The 20,262-nt window shown below is 36.8% G+C and overlaps 1 protein-coding gene across 4 annotated transcripts in view; it reads left to right on the top strand.

Moving 5' to 3' along the window:
* tead1b (TEA domain family member 1b) overlaps nucleotides 1-20,262 on the top strand; it is a 50,292-nt gene that overhangs the window by 8,151 nt on the left and 21,879 nt on the right. For all 4 annotated transcript variants that reach the window (XM_024295634.2, XM_024295635.2, XM_036210237.1 and 1 more), the window contains exon 3: nucleotides 7,438-7,690. In XM_024295634.2, coding sequence (XP_024151402.1) covers nucleotides 7,534-7,690 — 157 coding nt within the window. In that variant the 5' untranslated portion in view covers nucleotides 7,438-7,533. The remainder of the gene's footprint in view (nucleotides 1-7,437; nucleotides 7,691-20,262) is intronic.

Below are 20,262 nucleotides of genomic sequence, written 5' to 3'. Positions count from 1 at the left end.
TACAGTTCAGTCTTTTCGATCTCTACCCAACTACAGATGTTAAAGAACATACTGGTACTTTTTTTAAGTTGCTCATTTTATATATATTAACAAAGTTATCATTAACACATAATATGTTTTCTTCGCTTTAACATCTGCATAAAAACAGAAATTGTCTCTGTAAATAAACTATTTAACAAACAAACAGAGAAAACTCACTATTGTTTCTGTGAGAACCAAACAGATCTGTTGAGTCTCTCATGGTTTTTATTTTTTGATTATTTTTAAGCCCCATATTTCATTGTCATAAAGAGTCATATATGAAGCTGACTTGGTTTGACAGGTTAGTTTTCCATTAGGAGTCTCCTAAAAAAAGTAAAAAACAATATAGGTGAAGGTGAAATTATACATTTAAAAAAATGAAATAAATGAATGATTGCCACACGGACTGAAGTAAAGATATGAAAGTCTGTGTGAATTGGCAGCAAAAAATGCAAATGGTGGCCTTCTTGCTCGTCCCTGTAATTTGCTTGGTGTCGCTCGTCCGCACGCGTCCTGAATGAGCCGGTAGCCGGCCGTCGGCCTGCTCGGCTCTCATAACTGTCGGGAGATCCTTTATCTGACGGACCTTTATTTACAGCTTTAATTTCCTGAGCTTTATGTGTTCTGGTCGCTCTCAACACTCCTGTGACACGAGTGTATGTTGCCTGGAATGTGCTGCAGCTTTTTTTTTTTTTTGATTGGCAGATGTCTTTTGAGCTTTCATCACATGTTCTGGTTGAGCGGTAAATTGTATTTTTCCATATATTTTGGTAATAAAGGGCAAAAGAAAGCAGGGGTTTATCCTCAGCGGAGAAGGATTTTGCTTTTTACATTTAGCCAATTTTCCGTCTGCTGTTCAAAGATAAAAACCCTTTAGTTCTGTCTGTTTTCTCAATTGTTGATGCCTGCGATGTTGTGCAGATTGTGTTTTCGCCGTCGTTACCTGTTTGTCAGACTAAGGCGGGTGGAGGGGGCTGCTTTGACAGAACCTGTAAATCAATCTCAGATAAAGATTGATCCCACAGTGGTCTGATGGTTGCCGCGTAGTGGGTTGCATGCTTCAGATTTGAGAGAGATGATATCAGACAGATTCACAGCACTTAAGTCTGCCAGTTCAAAGAGGCATGAAATAAACACTAGGGTATTTCCAATAACAGGCAGCATAAAGCTTTGTGGCCTCTACAGGACTTTCGAAGATTGCCATTGCACTGCGTCTTTTTTGTGTTTCTGTTTGTCCTGCACACAAAAAAAATCTAGATTTATTACAAAGGAAAACGCTGTACAAATTCACTCTTTGTCATTAAATTTGCACAAAGCTCTATGGGACATGACTAGCATTTTCAGTGTGATTTTACTGATTAAAGTAAATCCCCATTATCTTTGACTTTTTGTCTTTTTCTTCAATTATGTTATACATGGTAATGATTGCACAGCTGCACAGGATAAAATTGCTTTTCAACAAAATACAAAAAAATATTATTTTCTTAAATAATTAACCCTATCTATTAGTTTTGTGTTAGTAATACTTGGTGTGTGCATGCAGCTTTATTTTAAGATCAATTTCAACTACTTCATTCCAGAAAAGAAACTTATGTCTCACAGTAATTTGTTAATTTTTAATGACAAAGTGGAATTTCAGCATCATCTGACAGTGTTCATAGTTGGTCACATGTACAAAAAAAAAGGACTAATTTGACATGACTCTTGTAATTATACAGGGGCCAGGACGTGTCTTTCTAACATGTTAAAAATGTTGAGTTTCAAAATAGAATAGTAATTACAGTTTTGTACATTGTGGCCTTAGCAACTGTGGGCCATTATGGGGTGCACAAAAGTCATTCACAGAATCATTATTGCGTCCTCTGAGATAACGGCACAAAAGAACTCCACATGGAAAATTACATTTGAGACCTCTCATCTGCTATTTCATTACCTTGCTCTGTCTGATGGGTGAAATGGGTTCTCTTAATTTAAGGAGCCGGATTCCAGGTTGGTGAGTGGTTTATGTTATCTCACAGCAAGTGTAATTTCCCATAATTCCGCGTCACACCTACTTCTCTGCTTAGCTACCCGTATTCATTTCTCACATTACGTGCCATCTTTACCCTGCATCTCACAAATAAGTCCATTTCTATGGTGCACACCCTACAAAGACAGAAGTATGCAATTATTTTTAAGCCACAAGTGTTTCCATGGGTGACATTCATACCTTTTCTTTTGCCAGACATAATTAGACTCTAAGGCTCTAAGAGACCATCCTGTTTGCCCACTGCTGGGTCATTCACGCTTTTCAAGCAGCAAAAACATCTAGTGACATATTTTTTAGCACCCAGTTGATGCAAAGAATTTAATCCATAGCAAGAATTTCGATAAACCTTCTTCTTTTATGTCCGTTTCAAAAAGAAGTTCACAAACTCCATCTAACGGCCAAACAAACCAGATTTGTTTATAAAACCATTCTTACTGATATAGTATTGATCGTACTTATTCTGAATATAAAAGCGTGGCATGTGTAGATTAACGTTTTTCTTAGTTTTTTAATGAAAACAGGTTTTAAAACATCTAAATGTTTTTTTCTAGGAACATATTTCCATAGCAGCTTTCTGTGTTGGATGTAAATATTTTTTTGTTCGTACAATTTTTGTGGATGTACAGAACAGTTATTTATGCAAAATGAAAGGCAATAAACCAACTCCTGAAAAGCCGATGATTCTAAAATTTCATGGTATTTTTGAATTGTTATATATAAATACAAATAAAGTTTTATTCACCTTTGAAATAAAACACACATGACTATACCTACCAGTAACAGAATATTGAAGCTAAAACTCAGCCATGTTCGTGTTCTGTTACTCCCTTCTTTCCTCCCTCTCATTTTCTGAAAATAATACTTCTTCATTGTCTTTAAAAATAAAACAAACATTAGAGCAACCGGCAATCAATGGCAGTTTCTGGATCGGCCGTCACTTGTTTATCTTTAATGTTTCCTGCTGTAAACTGAGATGACGCCGCATCGCTGGATCAGATCTGCCTTTGTGCTTCCCGCGGAGTTGTTCCTGAGCAGTTTTTTGCAGTGTGTCAGGGCAAATTGTCCTCCGGAGGGTGGTTGCTGTTGTCAATTCCATTGTGATGTGGGGATGTGCTTCATTTGTAGCCATGGGTATTATGTGTCACAACAACAATGTCAGGGGTCTTAGGTTTACCAGCAGAAAATTACACTGTAAAACAGGGATCAGAGTAAGTCAGTTCCCTGTCGGTGGATTTCACTGCGTGGTTGATTTGTTTGCGCATTTGCCCGGCTGTTTGAGCAGACTCTTGTTCCTCAAGAAAATCTTTATTCACCTTTGTTCCCATGAACAAACTGCTGCATTTCATCATTTTGTTCCTTTGCAGAAAGACTCTGCTTTTCTTATTTTTTTCTGCCTCTTCAAAATGTCTGTATTTTCCTCAACTTTTTGGTTACAAAATGTTTTCTAATCATGCAGGAAAACATTGTGCTTTATAAGTTATAATAGCTAAATTGCCTTGGAGGATTAATAGAGTTATCTATCTATAAGTAATGGCTTGGTTTTTTAGTTCTTGAAATCAAAGAACAAAAGCAAACCAAAATATTGTAAAGAGTTCAGTATTTTCTACAAGGAGTTCATTAGTCTGATTTGAGACTTGGCCTCTCAAAATGTTTACTACAAAACACAAACAATTTAGTATTCTTAGGGATCAGTAGCATGCTTAGAAGTTAAAAAAGTCATAACTGCTTATAGGAACTCCAAGTTTCCATCAATGTGCTAATAAAGTTGTTTATTGATCATTGGCAAGTAATGCTTAAATCCCCAAATAAATAATTCATGCATGCTAAATTGTTGCATTAGCCTGCATACATGTTTTATTCATGTTCATATAAATTATTACTTGCTGCACTCTCCCAAACAAACCGTCCTTTGAAGCCAACAAGCTAACACTGAAGTTTGGAAAAAGGCAATGATTTAATGTGATGGGGGAAAACATGGAGCTAAGATCATGAAATATGACAAAGAAGTGGTTACAGTGTGATTGAGAAATAGTACAATAACTGCAGTGAAGAAGAAGCCTTGATACAAACAGAAGTTGCTAATTGGGATGTAGAAGCAAGGCCAACAATAATACTGTAAACTAATAAATCCATTTTACACATACACCCTTGATTAGAGAGACTGAATCAGTGTATTTCCTCACAATCATTCATAAATCGTACTCATACCAGACCAAAATAAAAAAACATTTCTGAAAGGTTTGATTATAGAGCATATCTTTCAGTACACACACTGATGAAATATTATTGTTACATACACTGTAGTTAACTCTATTGCTTACATTTACTTTATTTATTATAGCTTTTAAAATTTCACATACGTAAACTTTTGACATCATCAGAAAGAAACAAAAAACACATATTTTTTTCTTTAATTGAAATTAAACTGTTCATTTGAAGTTACTCTAAAACATTGCACAGTCTTTCACCAGTCAGTGACAGGGCCGTGCACCATTCTACTGTGTACTTTTGTATTTCTGCTACTGAAATCTTTTCTCCAGTGTTATTGTAAAGTATGTGACATGAAGTAGCTTCTCGCATTTTTAGGTTTATAAATGGTTCTAATAGTTTGTAATTGCAAGATTGAAGGGACTTGCATGTGTGGAAATAGGTGTAAAAATCAATGTTTATTTTGTTAGCATGTTTAGATGAACATGACATAAGTTGAGTGTTGCAGTTTTGCTATTTATGTTTATTCTTTACATGCTTGTGAATGTTGTGTGTGTGTTTTTTAAAGTAAGATGTGGATTATTGGACACTGAAAAGTTGATGTCATTGATTCACTTCAATGGACACACTTCAGGACTGTATCTCCAAATGGAAGCTGGATGCTACTATTGGGTCTGCGTAGTATTTGGTTGGAATGAAAGGTGCAAATGTAGAAAGGGTTAGAGCCTTTTAGTGGTTGAAATGGGATTTTTTTTTCTTCCCTCCCCTCCCTTATGGGTTTGTAAGGTAGTTCTGCTGTGTCAGCAGACGGCACACAAAAACAGAATTCAGTAAAAGCTCTTCCTGCTCTTTGGGAGTCTTTTTTTTCTCCCCATCCCTTTCCTAGCTTGCTCCCATCCCCCCCTTTTTTCCCCTTCATGAGCTGACATGCTGGAAGAAACATATGCTAGCATTCCCTCTTCATGACAGTTTGCGCTGCCTCAGTAGAGTTCCGTTTAAGGATGTAGTCAAATGTAAAAATAAATATCTGTCAATTTTTGCTTTCTAAGTTACAAACAGTAATCCATTTAGCTCAATAGCCAGCATTGTGTTTTATCTGGAGCACCATAATTTAACTCACAGATGTAGACAAGAAGACCTGTTGATAAGTTGTCTGCGACTTGTCAAGGACGCGCAGGGAAAGTTGCTCATTCCTGCTACAACTCAGGGCACAAGATATGGTGCTTGTCACATTTACATTAAAACGTTACCTCCTCTTTTTTGTTTTTTACATACATTAACCTTAAATAACCTGAAAACTAACAGACATCCATCCAAAAGGCAACAGCTACCGCATCTTACAGGAAATTAGTCCATTTTTTTTGTGCACTTTGGCCGGGGGAGGGACTTGTATGTTTTGTTTTATTTTTTAAATAAACGACTACAATCACTAGAGGGCACTATAGGTGTGTTTCAGTATTTGCCTCTGATAACAACACAGAAGAAGAAGCACCGCTCTGTCTTGCGCCAGGCTTGGTGGAATCGTTCCAGTGATGCAGAATGAAGAATTTACTGGATTTAGTGATTTGATTTGGTTTAAAGAGTTTATGTTCACTTGTTAGCATATTTGCTATGCTGTAGTTATCCTAATAATCGTTCATATGTTGTACTATATTCCTCCTGTGTTTCATGAGACTAAATAAGCATTATATGTTATGGTAGTGAAGCGTGCATATATTCAGTCTTTATTTATCTATCTATTCCGTTATTATGATTTGCTTTCAAGATGAAATGTTTATTATTGGTCCTGTATTTTGCTAAATAAATATATTCCAAAAGTGTGACTTATAGGTATATGATTTTTTTCTTCTTTGTTTTGAATTTTTTGGCTGCTGTGGTTTATATTCCAGAGTAGGGCTGCCACGATTAGTCGACTAATGACGGCTAATCAACTATTAAAATAGTCGAAAACTAATTTTTATAGTCGATTAGTCCTTGCTTTATATTATATGGAGTCGGAGTGTAGTAAAGTTGAAAGTTATAATGGTATTCTTCTGGCTTTTTGGACTATCTTGACAATCATTACGTTTTTTTGCGTTTTTGGAGTTTAGCTAATATTTCAGCTACATGCTAGCTATTTTGGCTAATTTAGGGTTTGTTTCAGTTTTTTAGGCTGGAGTTTAGCTAATATTTCAACTGCTTGCTATCTGTTTTGGCTAACTTAGGCTTTTAGCTGGCTATCAGCTGCTGCATTTTTAGCTATCAATTTCAGAATGCTCCGCTGTCAGCACTAGCATTATTGGCCAAATTCAGCTTACAGCATTCACACTAGCATTATCCCAGGTAATGCTATATATGTAGTTTTTAGTTATTTTAAAGCTAATGATGGTTCAGATGTGTGCTTTACATCCAGTTTGCACATGGCCCGATTAGTCGACTTATCGGAAAAATAATCGGTGATTAGTTGACTATTAAAATAATCACTTGTGGCAGCACTACTCCAGAGCGACTTATACTCCAAAAAATATTAAATAAAGAAAATACCAATAAAAAGAGGCTCACTGCTCTATTGTTGGTCATTGAGAAGGATGAGTTAACCATAATCTTAAGAGTATCCAAAAACGTTGGGTTTGGCATTGTCACCAAGGTCACTTGACAAAATGTAATTTTGTCAAGTGACAAAGAGTTTTATTTTTTTCATTTTTTTCAGTTATTTCAACTTTGTGTTGGAAAAAGAAAGATAAAACAACAATATAAAAAACAGGTTTGAAATATTGCATGAGAGGATGGTTGTGTTTTGTTCGCATCTCTGCGTTTCTGTGAGTCAACAAATCTCTGAAACTTCTTTGCTAATGTTCCGCCAACAACACAAATGCCATGCCTTGAGTTTTTAGACAAATAAATATTTGAAAGATTGATGTAATCCCAAACATGGACATGCATTTGCCATGGCATTATCTGCAGTCTGAGCGAGTCTTTTATTTTTTTCAATTTTCTGTGTACTTAGACTGTACCAATGGAAGAAGGACCTGACATTTCTAAAATCCACCTTTGATCAAATTGACAACCTCTTCGCCTAAACTGAAGCTTCTTTTTCTCCATGTTAGGCCCTGAACAGAAGGTGTGCATGTTTTGAAGAAGGTCTCATCAACTCTTTTCCCTGAGATTAAAACTGTATTTTGTGTGCTTGGGAATTCTAGGTCTTTCCCTTGTCGGCTCCAGGCTTTAGCTTGGAGAACCCAACTGCCAAGATTGATCCCAGCAGCTGGAGCGGCAGCGAAAGCCCTGCCGAGGACATGGAGAGGATGAGTGATTCAGCAGACAAGCCTGTGGACAATGATGCTGAAGGGGTGTGGAGCCCCGACATTGAACAAAGCTTCCAAGAAGCTCTGGCCATCTATCCTCCATGTGGTCGAAGGAAGATCATCCTGTCTGATGAGGGAAAGATGTACGGTGAGTACATGACTTTTATTTTGTGTGGATTATTACGTTTCTTTCTTCCAAGAAAACAAAAAGAAAAACTTACTTCTTCAGTTTTTTTCTTATTTAAGACTTGTTGGGTTTTCGTATATCTTGCTGGCAGCATTTACATGTTCAATAGCAAAAACAAGCCCGTAATGGTATTTTTCCAAAATGCTGATCCAAGTGGAAATCTATAAACATGTCGTCTAAAGCTGTGCTGAGTAATGAGGTATTATACGATTGCAGTGGTGAGCCTCTGCGCTGGTTCACAGAAGTACAAGTTTATAAGTAAAGCAGCATGAACTATTAGTCAGTAACAGATGGTACTGTGGCTGCCACCAGCTGTGCTCCCTCTACCTCCCTCCACTTCCCCCCATTCTTGGCCGGGTGATGTCATGGAAAGAGCGAATATTTTCTTTGGTGTTGGACTCTTTCTTAGCCTGTTGGTGTGAAGTGAAAGGAGAAAACCCCAGTGAGCATTAGCTTGCAGCTGTTATACGACCTCTTTGGCCAAGTAAAATGTAAATTTTCAGGAGTTGTACTAAAACGCCTCATCTGTTGCTACAAAGAAGTGGACCAAAAAGACAACGCTATCTCTTTCTGTGAGTTTTTTGCCCCCTACACAAAGCTGACACCCTCTTGTGGATTAAAGCAGCACATTATTCATTGATTTAGTTTTATTTTGACTCGTACTAATAACACTCCAACTTTCAGACAATGGATACACGTCTGTGTAACTGCTGTCCTGCCAGATGTACTGTTTGATGTTGCAGGTGTTGCACCTGTAGCTGAGCGGAGGTTGCAAGATGCTTGCTGAACTACGACTCTCTGCTGTCACACACTAAGTTATTGTATTTTCTGGGACTGTATTGCAGAGAGAATTATAAAGGAACATAAAGCTCAACTTACCAGTCAAAACCATATTACTCCTGACTACATTAGCTGTAATGTTCCAAAAATCTACATTGACTACATTGTTTACAAAAGTCATCCTAAGACATTTTGACAGATTTTTACATTTGACAGAGTGCTGTTCGAGGTCAGTAAACACAACAGTTCAGTAAAATGTAAGACTTATGGACAATCTTATTGAAAATAAAAATAACGGTCTGAAAATTACCTGTGTTTCAAAAAAATAGCTGTTGATGGTCCTTAATCAGTATGTATGTAATATGTATAGAGACACATTTCTTCTTTATCATATTCCTATTTGACTACTGTTGAGAGCTAGCTATACTTTTGTTTATTGAAAGTACAGTGCTTATTCAACCTACAATTACGACTCAATTTTAGTTCTAATCTTATCAAGGCATAAACTGACAATTTTCCAAAGGCACTAAGCTACAATGATACGAGCTGAAAAACCATAGAGAACCACGTTAATGGTGGTAGTTTATTGTAAAGTGAAAGGGAATGGGTAAAATAGATGGTAATCAGCATCTTTATGTCTCAATACATTGTTCCCAGGTGGAAAAAAGGGAGACTCCTCAAGATTAAGTATGAATCATATAGTTTAACCATAAAGACTTCCTTTTTACCTATTAGGAGTTAGAACATTAATAAATAAACGCAACATCTACAAAAAAATGCTGATTTTATATAGAACTGTTGTGATGAGAACTGGGTCTAAAAACATTTTTAATTTGCAGATTAATGTCTTCCTGTCCTCACCTATACCCATGAGCTATGGGTTAAGAGAGCACTTCCTTTGTCAGGTGAATGGGTTCTCCCTTACAGAAAGGATTTGAAGCTCAGCCATCTGGGAGGAGTTTGAAGTAGAATTACTACTCCCTCACATCCAGAGGAGTCAGTTGAGGTGGTTTGGGCGTCTGGCATGAATGCCACCTGCAGGACTGCTTGTCAAACTGTTACAGGCAATATTCATTTGTGAGGAGGCCATATCGCAGCAGATATTGAATCTTCACTGACCAAGGAAAACTGTTGTATCCTTCCGGTGAAGCAGGAAAAAGTGGTTGGAAAAGAGGTTATATGGTATTTATACAGGGTGAAATTTGAGGGCTTTGTTGGTGACCTCACCTAAACAATCAAACTGGGCTGTCTACTTGTAGATGCTACCAATAATTCTCCCTGCACTGGTGACCCCTTTGTAAATCTTTATGTTTTTTTTTTAAATTCATCATCTGTACATATTTTCTTCTCTCCAAATATTCTTATTGTCCTTTTTATTTAATAAGTCATAATATCATGGATTTTTTGGGTGAATTTTTGTTTTTCATGTGAAACAAACATAGAATGACCCCTACTTATGATGGTGTGTTTGATTGAAGATATCCAGTCACTTCTGTTGTAGAAACCAAATAAAAATATGAATGACAGAAAAATAAAACTAATATATGGGATGGCCTAAACATTAACATGAAATTCAAGGTTTATGGCCTTTTTATATTTATTTTCCTCTTGTAGTTTGGTCTTCAACTCATACACTATGTTCTCACTTGGCTTGATAATGCATATCCACTTCCAACCACTTCCATTGTATATCCACGTGTCGGACTTCCACGTTCAAAATTCTCAAGTTCATGCTTCACTACACAAGTATTTAAGTCTCTTTTGGGGCTTTACATAGAAAAAATAGACAGCAATTGAACGAGCATTGAAAATTAAACCAGTTGAATTTTGACTAATCGAGGACTCGATAGGGTCCTTTTTAAATCATGTAGCTACCAATCATTTATAAATGATCACATAGGGGAAATAAATAATTTTTGTTTGTGCGCAGCAACAATTATATGACACCAAGTCAGTCTTACATTAGAATAGAGGTGTGAAAGAAAAAGCCTAGAGAAAAATTTGTGAGATTTGCACCACTTCAGCATTTCACACCAAGCCTCTTTTGACTGTGAGTACATGTATATGCTAAAAGCATCACATGCCCATTGTGTGCATAGCTTTACACTTGTATAGATTGTTTTAAGACATGGAATCTAGCAACAGCCACACATGTTATTGTCTTTGATTTTAAGCATTTTACAATTTAATTTGATTAATCTTGACAACTTTCCTGGTTTGGCATTTAATGATCAAAAATGAACTGCATGAATGTAGTAATTTACCTGAAATGCATCATGTGTTGCTACTGTTTAGAGAATGACGTAGACCATCTGGGGGGCTTATGTCTAAATTTCAGCTTTTCTCAGAATGCAGGTGCATTTTGTATAAGCAATAAAGCTCTTTTGATTTCTTGGTAAATCATGTTCTTGGTGATGGATGAAATATCTGTATCTCAATGCCCAGGGTCATTAGTTTGTGTTTTCTGGTTTGTCTGAGTCACAGAGAACCCAAGGCTACAGCTCCAGAGCGACCAATCTGGGTCTTCGAGGAACATGCTGAGTCGGCCTCCTAATAAGTGGGTTGGCATTTCATTTAGACAAAAGCCAATTATCATTACAGCAATTAATGCATTTGCCATATAGACGTTTCACTCTCTACACTTTAATTGCATTAGACTTAATGGATAGTACCACCTGCAGAAATGAGTTTTCTTTTGATCAGATGATGCAATTCGGACTAACACAATGTACATTGTTTTATTGAACTCTCATCAAAGTTTCTGCTAACAAGCCGGGGATGGAGTGCAACCCAGACAAATATTTCAAACTGAAATATTTTTTAAGACGACAAGCACAGAACTGGGTGCTGGTAGAGGTGATAATGAGTCCGGTAATTACTACGGAATGTCAAGTTGCTTCTATGTTGCTGAGTAAAATGTCAAATCACTAGTGAGAGAGTTTTATTCAAATGTCAGTAAGAACTGAACTGTTGTTTCATTTATCCAATTTCCTCCACATAAAAAAAGAAAAGGGCCAGTCTTGGACAACACAACTCCTAGGCTGAAAATTGGTCCCACTCTGGCCCTGTCGGAGTGTAAGATTGTTTTTCTGGGAGCTGGGTCAATTTGATTTTTGTGAGCAGGATTTTGCTTGCTTGTTCACACTCTTTTTGTTTAATCATTTATATGCATCCATGTCAGAATGTTGCATTTTTTAAAATACAAATAAAGCCCATAAATTAACCATGGAAATTTAATTTTATACTGAGATATTAATTCTTAAAATTTAAAATGTGATTTTTAAGAAGGTATTAGGAACAAGATTATTTCCATTTATGCATCTATTTTTTTATTTTCTTTTAAAAAAAAAATCTTGTGCCATTTTTGTAACACAGATTTACTGGACTTAAAAAAATGATGTTTGTTTCCAAGTAGCTTGACAGCCCCTTAGAGAAATAATGGGAAGCAGTGACACCCTGGCCATGTTCCAATGCAGCAGGTGACACAAGCCCAGACAAGGATGCTCAGTCCTGGGGCTTTGCCCAAAATCTCAGCTTTTCTTTTGAACTTGGGAAAAATGCCTTTTCTCAACCAACAGTCATTTTAGAGGGAGGAAAATAGCTGCCTGCGTGCCAGAATAAAGAAAAAACCTCTTTTATTTCTATTCTCTTCTCTTTTATTTGTTTTGTCTGTTCATGTGCAGGTGGTTTACAGCAAGGTGTCAATCCCAAAATAATAGTTTGTAATTTTGAACATATTATTAAAAAAATAATAAATGACTAATATTAAGATTATTTAATTTTTGTTTTTGCAAAGCTCCTTGTTAAAAAAAAACTCTTCTAGAAATGTTCTCCTGATATGGTAGGGGGATTTCTGATAGAAAATCATGGTAAATGAAGACACTGTGTGTGCAAAAATTCTAATTTAAAAAATGTAATTCCTAATACTGATGGAATTTTAGTTTTGATTTTTTTAGCAGACCGCTTATGTATTGCAACATATTTTGTTCACAGGATATATATTTAAGATCTCAGGATGATAACTTTTCTATGAAGTACATTTGACTGAACGTGTATTATGGAATAGATTGGCAAACATTCTACATTACATTTTGTTTTTTCACTTCAATCAATACATCATCTGTATACAAGAAAACATAAAAATAATCTACAAATAAATATCTGCAAATGATCTACAAAAGCACAGGGCATTACCCTCTTTGTGTTTTTCCCCTGTTTTGTTTGTTGGAAATAGCTTTAATTATAGGTCCTTTTTTGAAGTTTTAAGTACCCTCACTGAAAAAAATGCATCCTTTGTAAGGTAGATATCTAAAGTTACATTTGATACATTTATCGTCAGAATTTAGTCCCTAAAAAGGGCTGCACAGATCCGTCCTGTTGACTTCCTTTCGCGTAAAAAAATTGATAAACATAGCTCATCTGAGTTTGACACGACAATGATGACTACGTCATTGAGCATAAGAGACACGGCCAACAAAAAACCTCTCATGGCATTTGAGGTCAACACTGGTAACAAGAAGACGGGTATTTTGCTCTTGAGGACCCTGGGGATGCCATAGTGTTCCATATACTGAGCTCATCACAGGAGGAGCTGCCCTGAGTGCCCTTAAGCCTTTTGTTATCCTGCAGTAGTCTGCAGTTAATTAGCAACAATCTCTATAGCAACTATGTCAGAGTACAAAACAATTTCTAATTTGTGCTTCTTTGCCTATTGTGCTGTTTACCTGTAGCTTCTCAGAAGTGCAGGGACCAGTGTTGGCTAACACCAGGCCCATTGTCTAACAGAAAAAAAAAATCTGTCGTCCAAGGCTAATTAGAAGGATTCAAAAATGGTAGATCTGCTCGGTAATATTGCTTGCACTCACCATCTTCTGACTTTTTTTTTTAAGTTCAGTAAAATGGAGGACACTGGCCATTCGCCAAAGACCTACGACTCCAAACACATAATTCACCTGCTGTGCAAGGCTGCATTCATTTATTCAAGAAATAGAGCTGATAAGTGAAACAACACGCTTCACTCAAATTGTATGTTTATTCATTGAGTTATGCATTTACGCTACCCAGCGCGCTGAAAGGCATTGGTACATTTTTCTGTTACTGTATCGAGAGAAAAAAGGAAAAAATAAAAAGGGATAGGGTAAATATGCAAAAATATGATGTACTGCGCTTTAGGGTTGTTGAAATCCTTTTTGTATCTAAAGGTAACTGAGCCTGTTATGATAAAGATGTGGTACGAAAGGGAAATCAAGGCCTTTTGGGACCAGTTATATACTTTATTAAACCCACTTCTGATAATTACCAGTGTTTATCCTAAAATGATGTTCTACTAGTGGATTTTTGTCTTGTTTGTGGACCGCTTTGACACCCAAACTGCACGTGTCTGTGATGTACAGCTTTTCTTATTACCATGCAGCGGTTCGCTCTGCCATCTCATCAGTGGTCCAGTTCAGACCCCTCCTGTGGGAACTAAGTGGCACTTGGTTTGCAGAGATGCCAAGGATGAGTTAGATATAATGAGCAGACCTGGCTTGCCCCCGATGGCCCAGCACTGTGCTCCTCTGGGGCTCGTCTCATCGGGCCGAGAATGCTCGGAGACAGAGCGAACGGGCCTGATCCTCCCTGCTGGGCAGATAATGAGGAATTCTGGGATCAGCTCAGGCTCCTTGAGTCACCTGCATTCACCCAGAATAGAGTGTGAGGAACTTCATTGCAGGATGGGTACCACACACCTCCAGAATAATCCCTCATTTGTTCCACTGCCATTGTCAGATAAGACCATTGGTTTTAGGAAAAAAATATAGTCCAATTATTTCATGTCTTTTAAAGCAACTAACTTTTGATTCTGTAGATACTATTGATGCAAGCATTACAAGAAGTAGCGCTAAGTTTGAAGATCATGAAGCTTAATTTAAATAACTGTAAGGCTTTGCAACAGTTATTCTTGAATTATCCATCAAAAATCTTCAGGTTTTTCTTTTTGTGTCCTAATTACTTAATGGAAAAATCTCAGATGTGAGAGTGCTAGAGAATTAGTTATCATAATAAAGCTGCATTTACAAGTTTGTCTGAAATAATTATTACTTTTATATTTGTATTACTTTTAATCTAAAAATAAGTACAAAAAATCTTTATCTGTCCCTTTCAGAACTGCAAAACATTAAAAACTAAAAACTACACTGTAAGCGGTCAAAAGGCATGTTGACATAGGTAATTCATATCTGATATCACGTTTTACACTATTAGCCATTTGTTTGTCTGGCTCTGGACATTGGCTGTTATTTAGAACACTAGCGGTTCTTCTGCTGAGCACATAAATTAAGTCTATACAATAAATTGATTTAAGTTCTTGCTCAAACCTGTATTAAGTACGATCAATCATTAAAAAAAAACTAAATTATAGCTGGGTTTAAAACTGTATGAATCACAATGAATTATTCTTTACTAAAAAAATTAATGTATATTTATGAAATCTATCAATTTAATTTTCTTTAAAGTATTTTTTTTGTGTGCAATAGTTCCTTCTTTTAGTAATAAAAGTTCCACCTTTGTTTAGTTTTTATTTGTGTATAAGTATATTAATATTTAATAACATTGCTTTAGAATTTTGAATCAAACAAAATAGGAAAATGTGAACTGAAACCAAATCGATTCAGTATTTTGGCAATGAAACCCACCATTGTGGGTAAACTCAGGGCCAACAGCCATAACAATATAAGGTTTAGAGATTAGTTTTCTTTCATGCCAGCTCTTTGTTTTCCTCTCATCTGTTTAATCCTGATAAAACCTCTACAGATCATATTGGTTTTAGGTCAACTTTTTTAACATTGCAACAGAATCTTGTTGCACCATTGCCAAAGATCTGGCTCAGTCTTTCATTTATTTCACAGAACATTTTGCATGCAAACAACACAATCAAATATTGTATATCAAGATGCATCAAATTATCAATAGAGCTGATGAAGGCCTGTTTAATCAATAGGTATTTTTTATTTGAGTTTAGATAAGACTAAATCTGTAAATACTACGGATGGATTAATTTAACAAATATTCGATTCATGTCATAATTTGTGGTTGACAATATGATTCATAGTCGATACTGGTTCATATTGAACGATCCGATTGTATCCAATTCATTGACCTATGATTGATCCAGGACATCTTTGGCCTAAAATTCAACCAGTGAGGCTCAGAGATAAATACCCGGTACACTTAAATCTCAATTATACCGTTTAAGGAGACCAAAATCAAAAATATTCTTTATGTGGGAAGACCTTTAAATATTTTTTAGATTTGTCATCAACAGGCCTTAAGCATGTCATTTCTAAACCGTCATTTGTTGGAATCATGAGGCTGCTCATGATGTTTGGGCTGACGGGTTAGACAGCAGGCTGCGGCTCTCCGCCTGCCTGAATCAGGAGTTCTTGGGTGTGTCCCCGCTCTGAGGTCTGAGTGCAGCCCTGTGAGCCAGGCTTCTGGTTTCAGGTTGCATGTTCCTAATTGGCTGCTTTTGTTTGACAAAACACAGTGAGACTCCGGGCTTCTTAAAGATGCAGTATCACTTTCGGCGCAATGTTGGAGAAAGAGCATTTATTTGGTGTTGATTGCATCATATTCCATTGATGAAACACTTTAGTTCTGATGAGATCATCTCACACTGATGGGACCATTTTGTGTAATCAACATATGAATGGAATCTGAATGCCACTGTTCTGCTCTCTCATCCTGAGCACAGGGACTGCACTCCTCTGCTGACACAGGCTGTCGGATCTTTCTTTGTTGGTTTGGAGAAAGGTCTCTTACAGAATCCCTGGAACAAAGAAAGACCTGGAGCCACTATCTTACAAATATCACCACAATTTAATCTTTATTATCAGATTACCCTAAACCTTGTCATATAAATGGCAGAACAAGCTTATTTTGATTCTTTCTGTTGTTTACCGTGTTGCCTTTTTTTGAAAAGTTGTCTTAAATTCCAACTTTCAGACAGCTTGTGTTCATAACTGCAGAAGAAAGCAGGACATGCGAGCCCATCACAACCACAAAGTTTGACTTTTCATTTATACATATTGGTCAAAGCCAGCGTGGTTTCCTTTGTGCTCAGATGCTGAATTGATCTTGAGAGATTGAAAATATTGATTTGGCTCAGTGTCTTACTTTGCTGTGGAAAAGAGGGCAGGGCACCTTCCTGACTGTTAGCACCATGTTCACACATTGGACCCGCCACACAGCTACTTCCTCAGGAGACTCGTAATTACAGCCGTCCTTTCAGATTAGTCCAGCCGCCTGTCCAACTGTGGCCTGACTCCCTGGTCATTTATTTCATCCCTTTTCCCTCTCCTGAGAGGCAGACCTCAAAACAATGACCAGGCCAGCCTCTACAATAATGTATGTGATGATAAACACAGTGGCTCCTAATTGATAGAGTGATTCAGACAAGGCCTGGCTGTGCAAAATGCTCCCTTGTGACTGCGTTGCATAGAGTTGGGACTTGTACGTTTCAGCTCTGGCTGAGTTTTGAGAGGCTCAGGGCTGGGAAGGAGGAAATGGAATGGTTCGGACCCGCTGAGTGATAAAGAGGTTGTCTTTACGTCTGAATACAGGCGCAGTTCAGCAGAGGTTGGCTGCTGTAATCCCCTCAGTGTCTCCAGGAAGGCTCAGGTTAGTGACCTGCTGCTTCGTGATGTCTTGTAACATCTCGAGACAACACCTCACCTTTAATCCCCCACTGCTCAACTAACACATTAGCTCAACCGCTTCTGACCCAGCCCCTCCAATAAAGCCTTTTATCTAGTTCGATAAGGTCATTTCAAGTTAAGTATTGATTTTATTTTTTTATTTTTTTTAGTGTTCACAGAAAAATGGATTTTTAAACAGCTGTTAATTACAGTTGCTCACTGCATTAAAGACCCACTCCGATGAAAATTGTGTTTTTAACATGTTCTTGGGGCATTTTTCTCATGATGGAAGACAGATATAAACAAAATTAGGCTTAAAATTATGAGTATTTATCTTATCAAAATAATTGGGAATCAGGAGCAGACAAAAAGTTATGTTTAAAAAAGCTATAGTAGCTGTGACGCAGGTGCTACAGTCAGCGGGCCACAAACTCCCTGCTCTGCTCCATTCCGATGGATCAACTTGCAGACAAATAGATCCGTGTACGTCTTCATTTTTCTCGCCCGAGCTGGCCTCTGTCTCAAACTTAACAGCTGGATAGTTCCAATACTGCAAGGTCCCGCCCACAACTCGGAGGCAGATTTCTAGTGAACTACTTCCGCTCTGCAGAAACTATGTCCTTGAAAACAACAGGTTTTTGATTTCTCTCTAAAAACGGCATACTTATTATTAAAAAGGCTGCTGGGAAAGCTCTTAAAATAGATTAAAAAAAATGATTGAAGAGGAACTTCAGGTAAATGAGGAACACTTTTATTAATTGTTTTTTATATTTTACTTGAAATCACATCCATAAATTACGTATTTTTCTTATTTTCATAAGCAAATTCTGTAGAGACTGAAAATGCTCATTTTACATGATACTTTGGTAAATGATCAAATTAATCCTTTAGTTCCAGAGCTTTAGCTCTAGTGTTGACATTCTTTCGACTACCATAACTCTTCAACTGTTTACTCAGTTAACGAATATCCAGCGGATTCTGAAGCAGAGAAAAGCAGCCTTGCCCTATAGCACTTTAATGATGTGAAGTGTTTATGCAATCAATGTAAATCAGCTGATTCTGTTGGAGAAAAAAGCGATTTGCAAAGCTGCTTTTTCCTCGTCAGAATCAGATGATTCACGTTTATCATATGAACGATCGAAGAGTTACAATATGTCAAAGAGCGCGTGTTATGTAGGTGTTCCCACTGAAATAGCTGGTGTTGCAGGATTAAACAGATACATTAGATAGTCTTGACATTGCACAATTTAAAAAAAGAAAGTGATTTAATGAAAATAAAGCCAAAACATTACTATTACTCCACTCAGAAACTCTACTTTACTCTTCTTAGAAAAAAAAATCTGACTGAAATCATGTCATTGAGACTCTTATGTGTCATCTACATGCCCCTTAAATGTCTTTTAAGTGTGGAGTGTCTATGCTTAAACATAAGCAGAAATTACTTTTCATTGAAAGTTTAAATAGGCTTAATTTTCTTAATGTCAACTTATATCACTTGGATGACTCAGTGATGTTCTAATCAATATTAGATTAGTTTGTATCCAAATATGTGAGAAAATGTACAGACTTTCATAGGGTGTCCTAATTTTTTCCCTTGACTGTGGCATCTGAAAGCCACAATTTAACATGTTAAAAGGTATTCAAAGTTTTTCTTGCGCATTTACTGACAAATATTCAAGCTTGATAGTTGTAGATGTTATTACTCACGTTACCACACAGAATTAACTTCCTGGGAAAACACGTTATTACCGTCACTATTATATGGCTCAGCAATTTGAACAAAAGCACATTTTGGTGTGCAAAAAATTCAGTTGATTAAGTTTGTTAAGTATACAAGAGTTATTTTCAACACTAGGGAATTTCTTCTAAAAAATAAAAAAGCTAATCTAATTCTATGTCACGCTGTAATCACATAAATAAATCTACGCTAAATAAGATTACTAAGTGTTTATTGTAGGATTTTGTTTTAATGTTTGTATTGTCCACAAAAAAAGAGGCTTTTTCAGATTTGGAAAGAACACAACTCCAAAGACACTTGAAGAGCATTTGTTTTGTAAATTATAGCGTGGTTACAGGCTTCCAGAATAATGACTATACACAGTAAAATTCTCACAAGTTACGAGCCAATAATGACAGAGGATTACACATCCAACAATAAAAAAAAAGTTTTATTTGAATGTGCAATAAAATACACTTCCTTGTTATTACATTTACAGAAGTAATTACCAACTCAAAAGCTCACACAGAGACACACATGCAGAGGCAGTTTAGGAGAGGACAAACCTTCAAGCCTTCTATTTTCTGCCACACGCAATTTGATGGTTTCTGTTTGTTTGAGAGCATGAGTGTGTAGGAGGATAGGGAGGGATTTCTATTGTGTTTGAGAGAATAGCAACAGTGTGTGTGATCATTGTTTCATCATGCATGCACCATCTGGCCTTGAAGTCTCTTACAGACCAACACTTTCAGCACGAGAGCCTAATCACATGAAAGTTAAAGAACTAGAGCCATACGAAATGATGAGCAGCAGACATCATCTTCTGACTTGTACTTGACATTTCTGTGCCTTGAGAGGCTTTAATAGACTTCGGCTCTGATTTTGTGGTTTTGCCAAATGATGGAAAGCACTTGTAAATGTTGCTTCTTGTTCCTCTGGTAACCTGCCCTGGTCATGTCCAGCTTTAGATGTTCTTCTTTTCTTCGTTCATGTAGAAATTATAGAAATATAGTTTTATTGTAACATATTTCTTAAGACTCCTGCTTTCAGAAATCCACCTTTCATGCAGATCTGACTTCAGTGGACTCCCTACTTTGTAGAGGGAGTTTTGTGAAGCACTCTTAAAAGGGAAGTCAATGTCAAATATGTTGTTTCAAAAACTGGAGGAGATTCTGATGGGATTGTCTTTAACAAAACTAAGAGGCAAAGTTCTGAGAGATTTTTGTTAAAAATCAGGGGCAGCACATGTGATTGTGCTGGAGGGACTTTGAAATCACACATTTGTTTTGGAAAGGAGCTGATTTTTTTTTTATATGTAAAAAAACATGTGATTGCGAAGATTTGAGGGATAGCATGTCTGA

The sequence above is a fragment of the Oryzias melastigma genome, linkage group LG3 (assembly GCF_002922805.2).
Source record: "Oryzias melastigma strain HK-1 linkage group LG3, ASM292280v2, whole genome shotgun sequence".
In the NCBI taxonomy this organism is placed as follows: Eukaryota; Metazoa; Chordata; class Actinopteri; order Beloniformes; family Adrianichthyidae; genus Oryzias; species Oryzias melastigma.
This window is presented reverse-complemented; position numbering and strand designations above follow the sequence as displayed.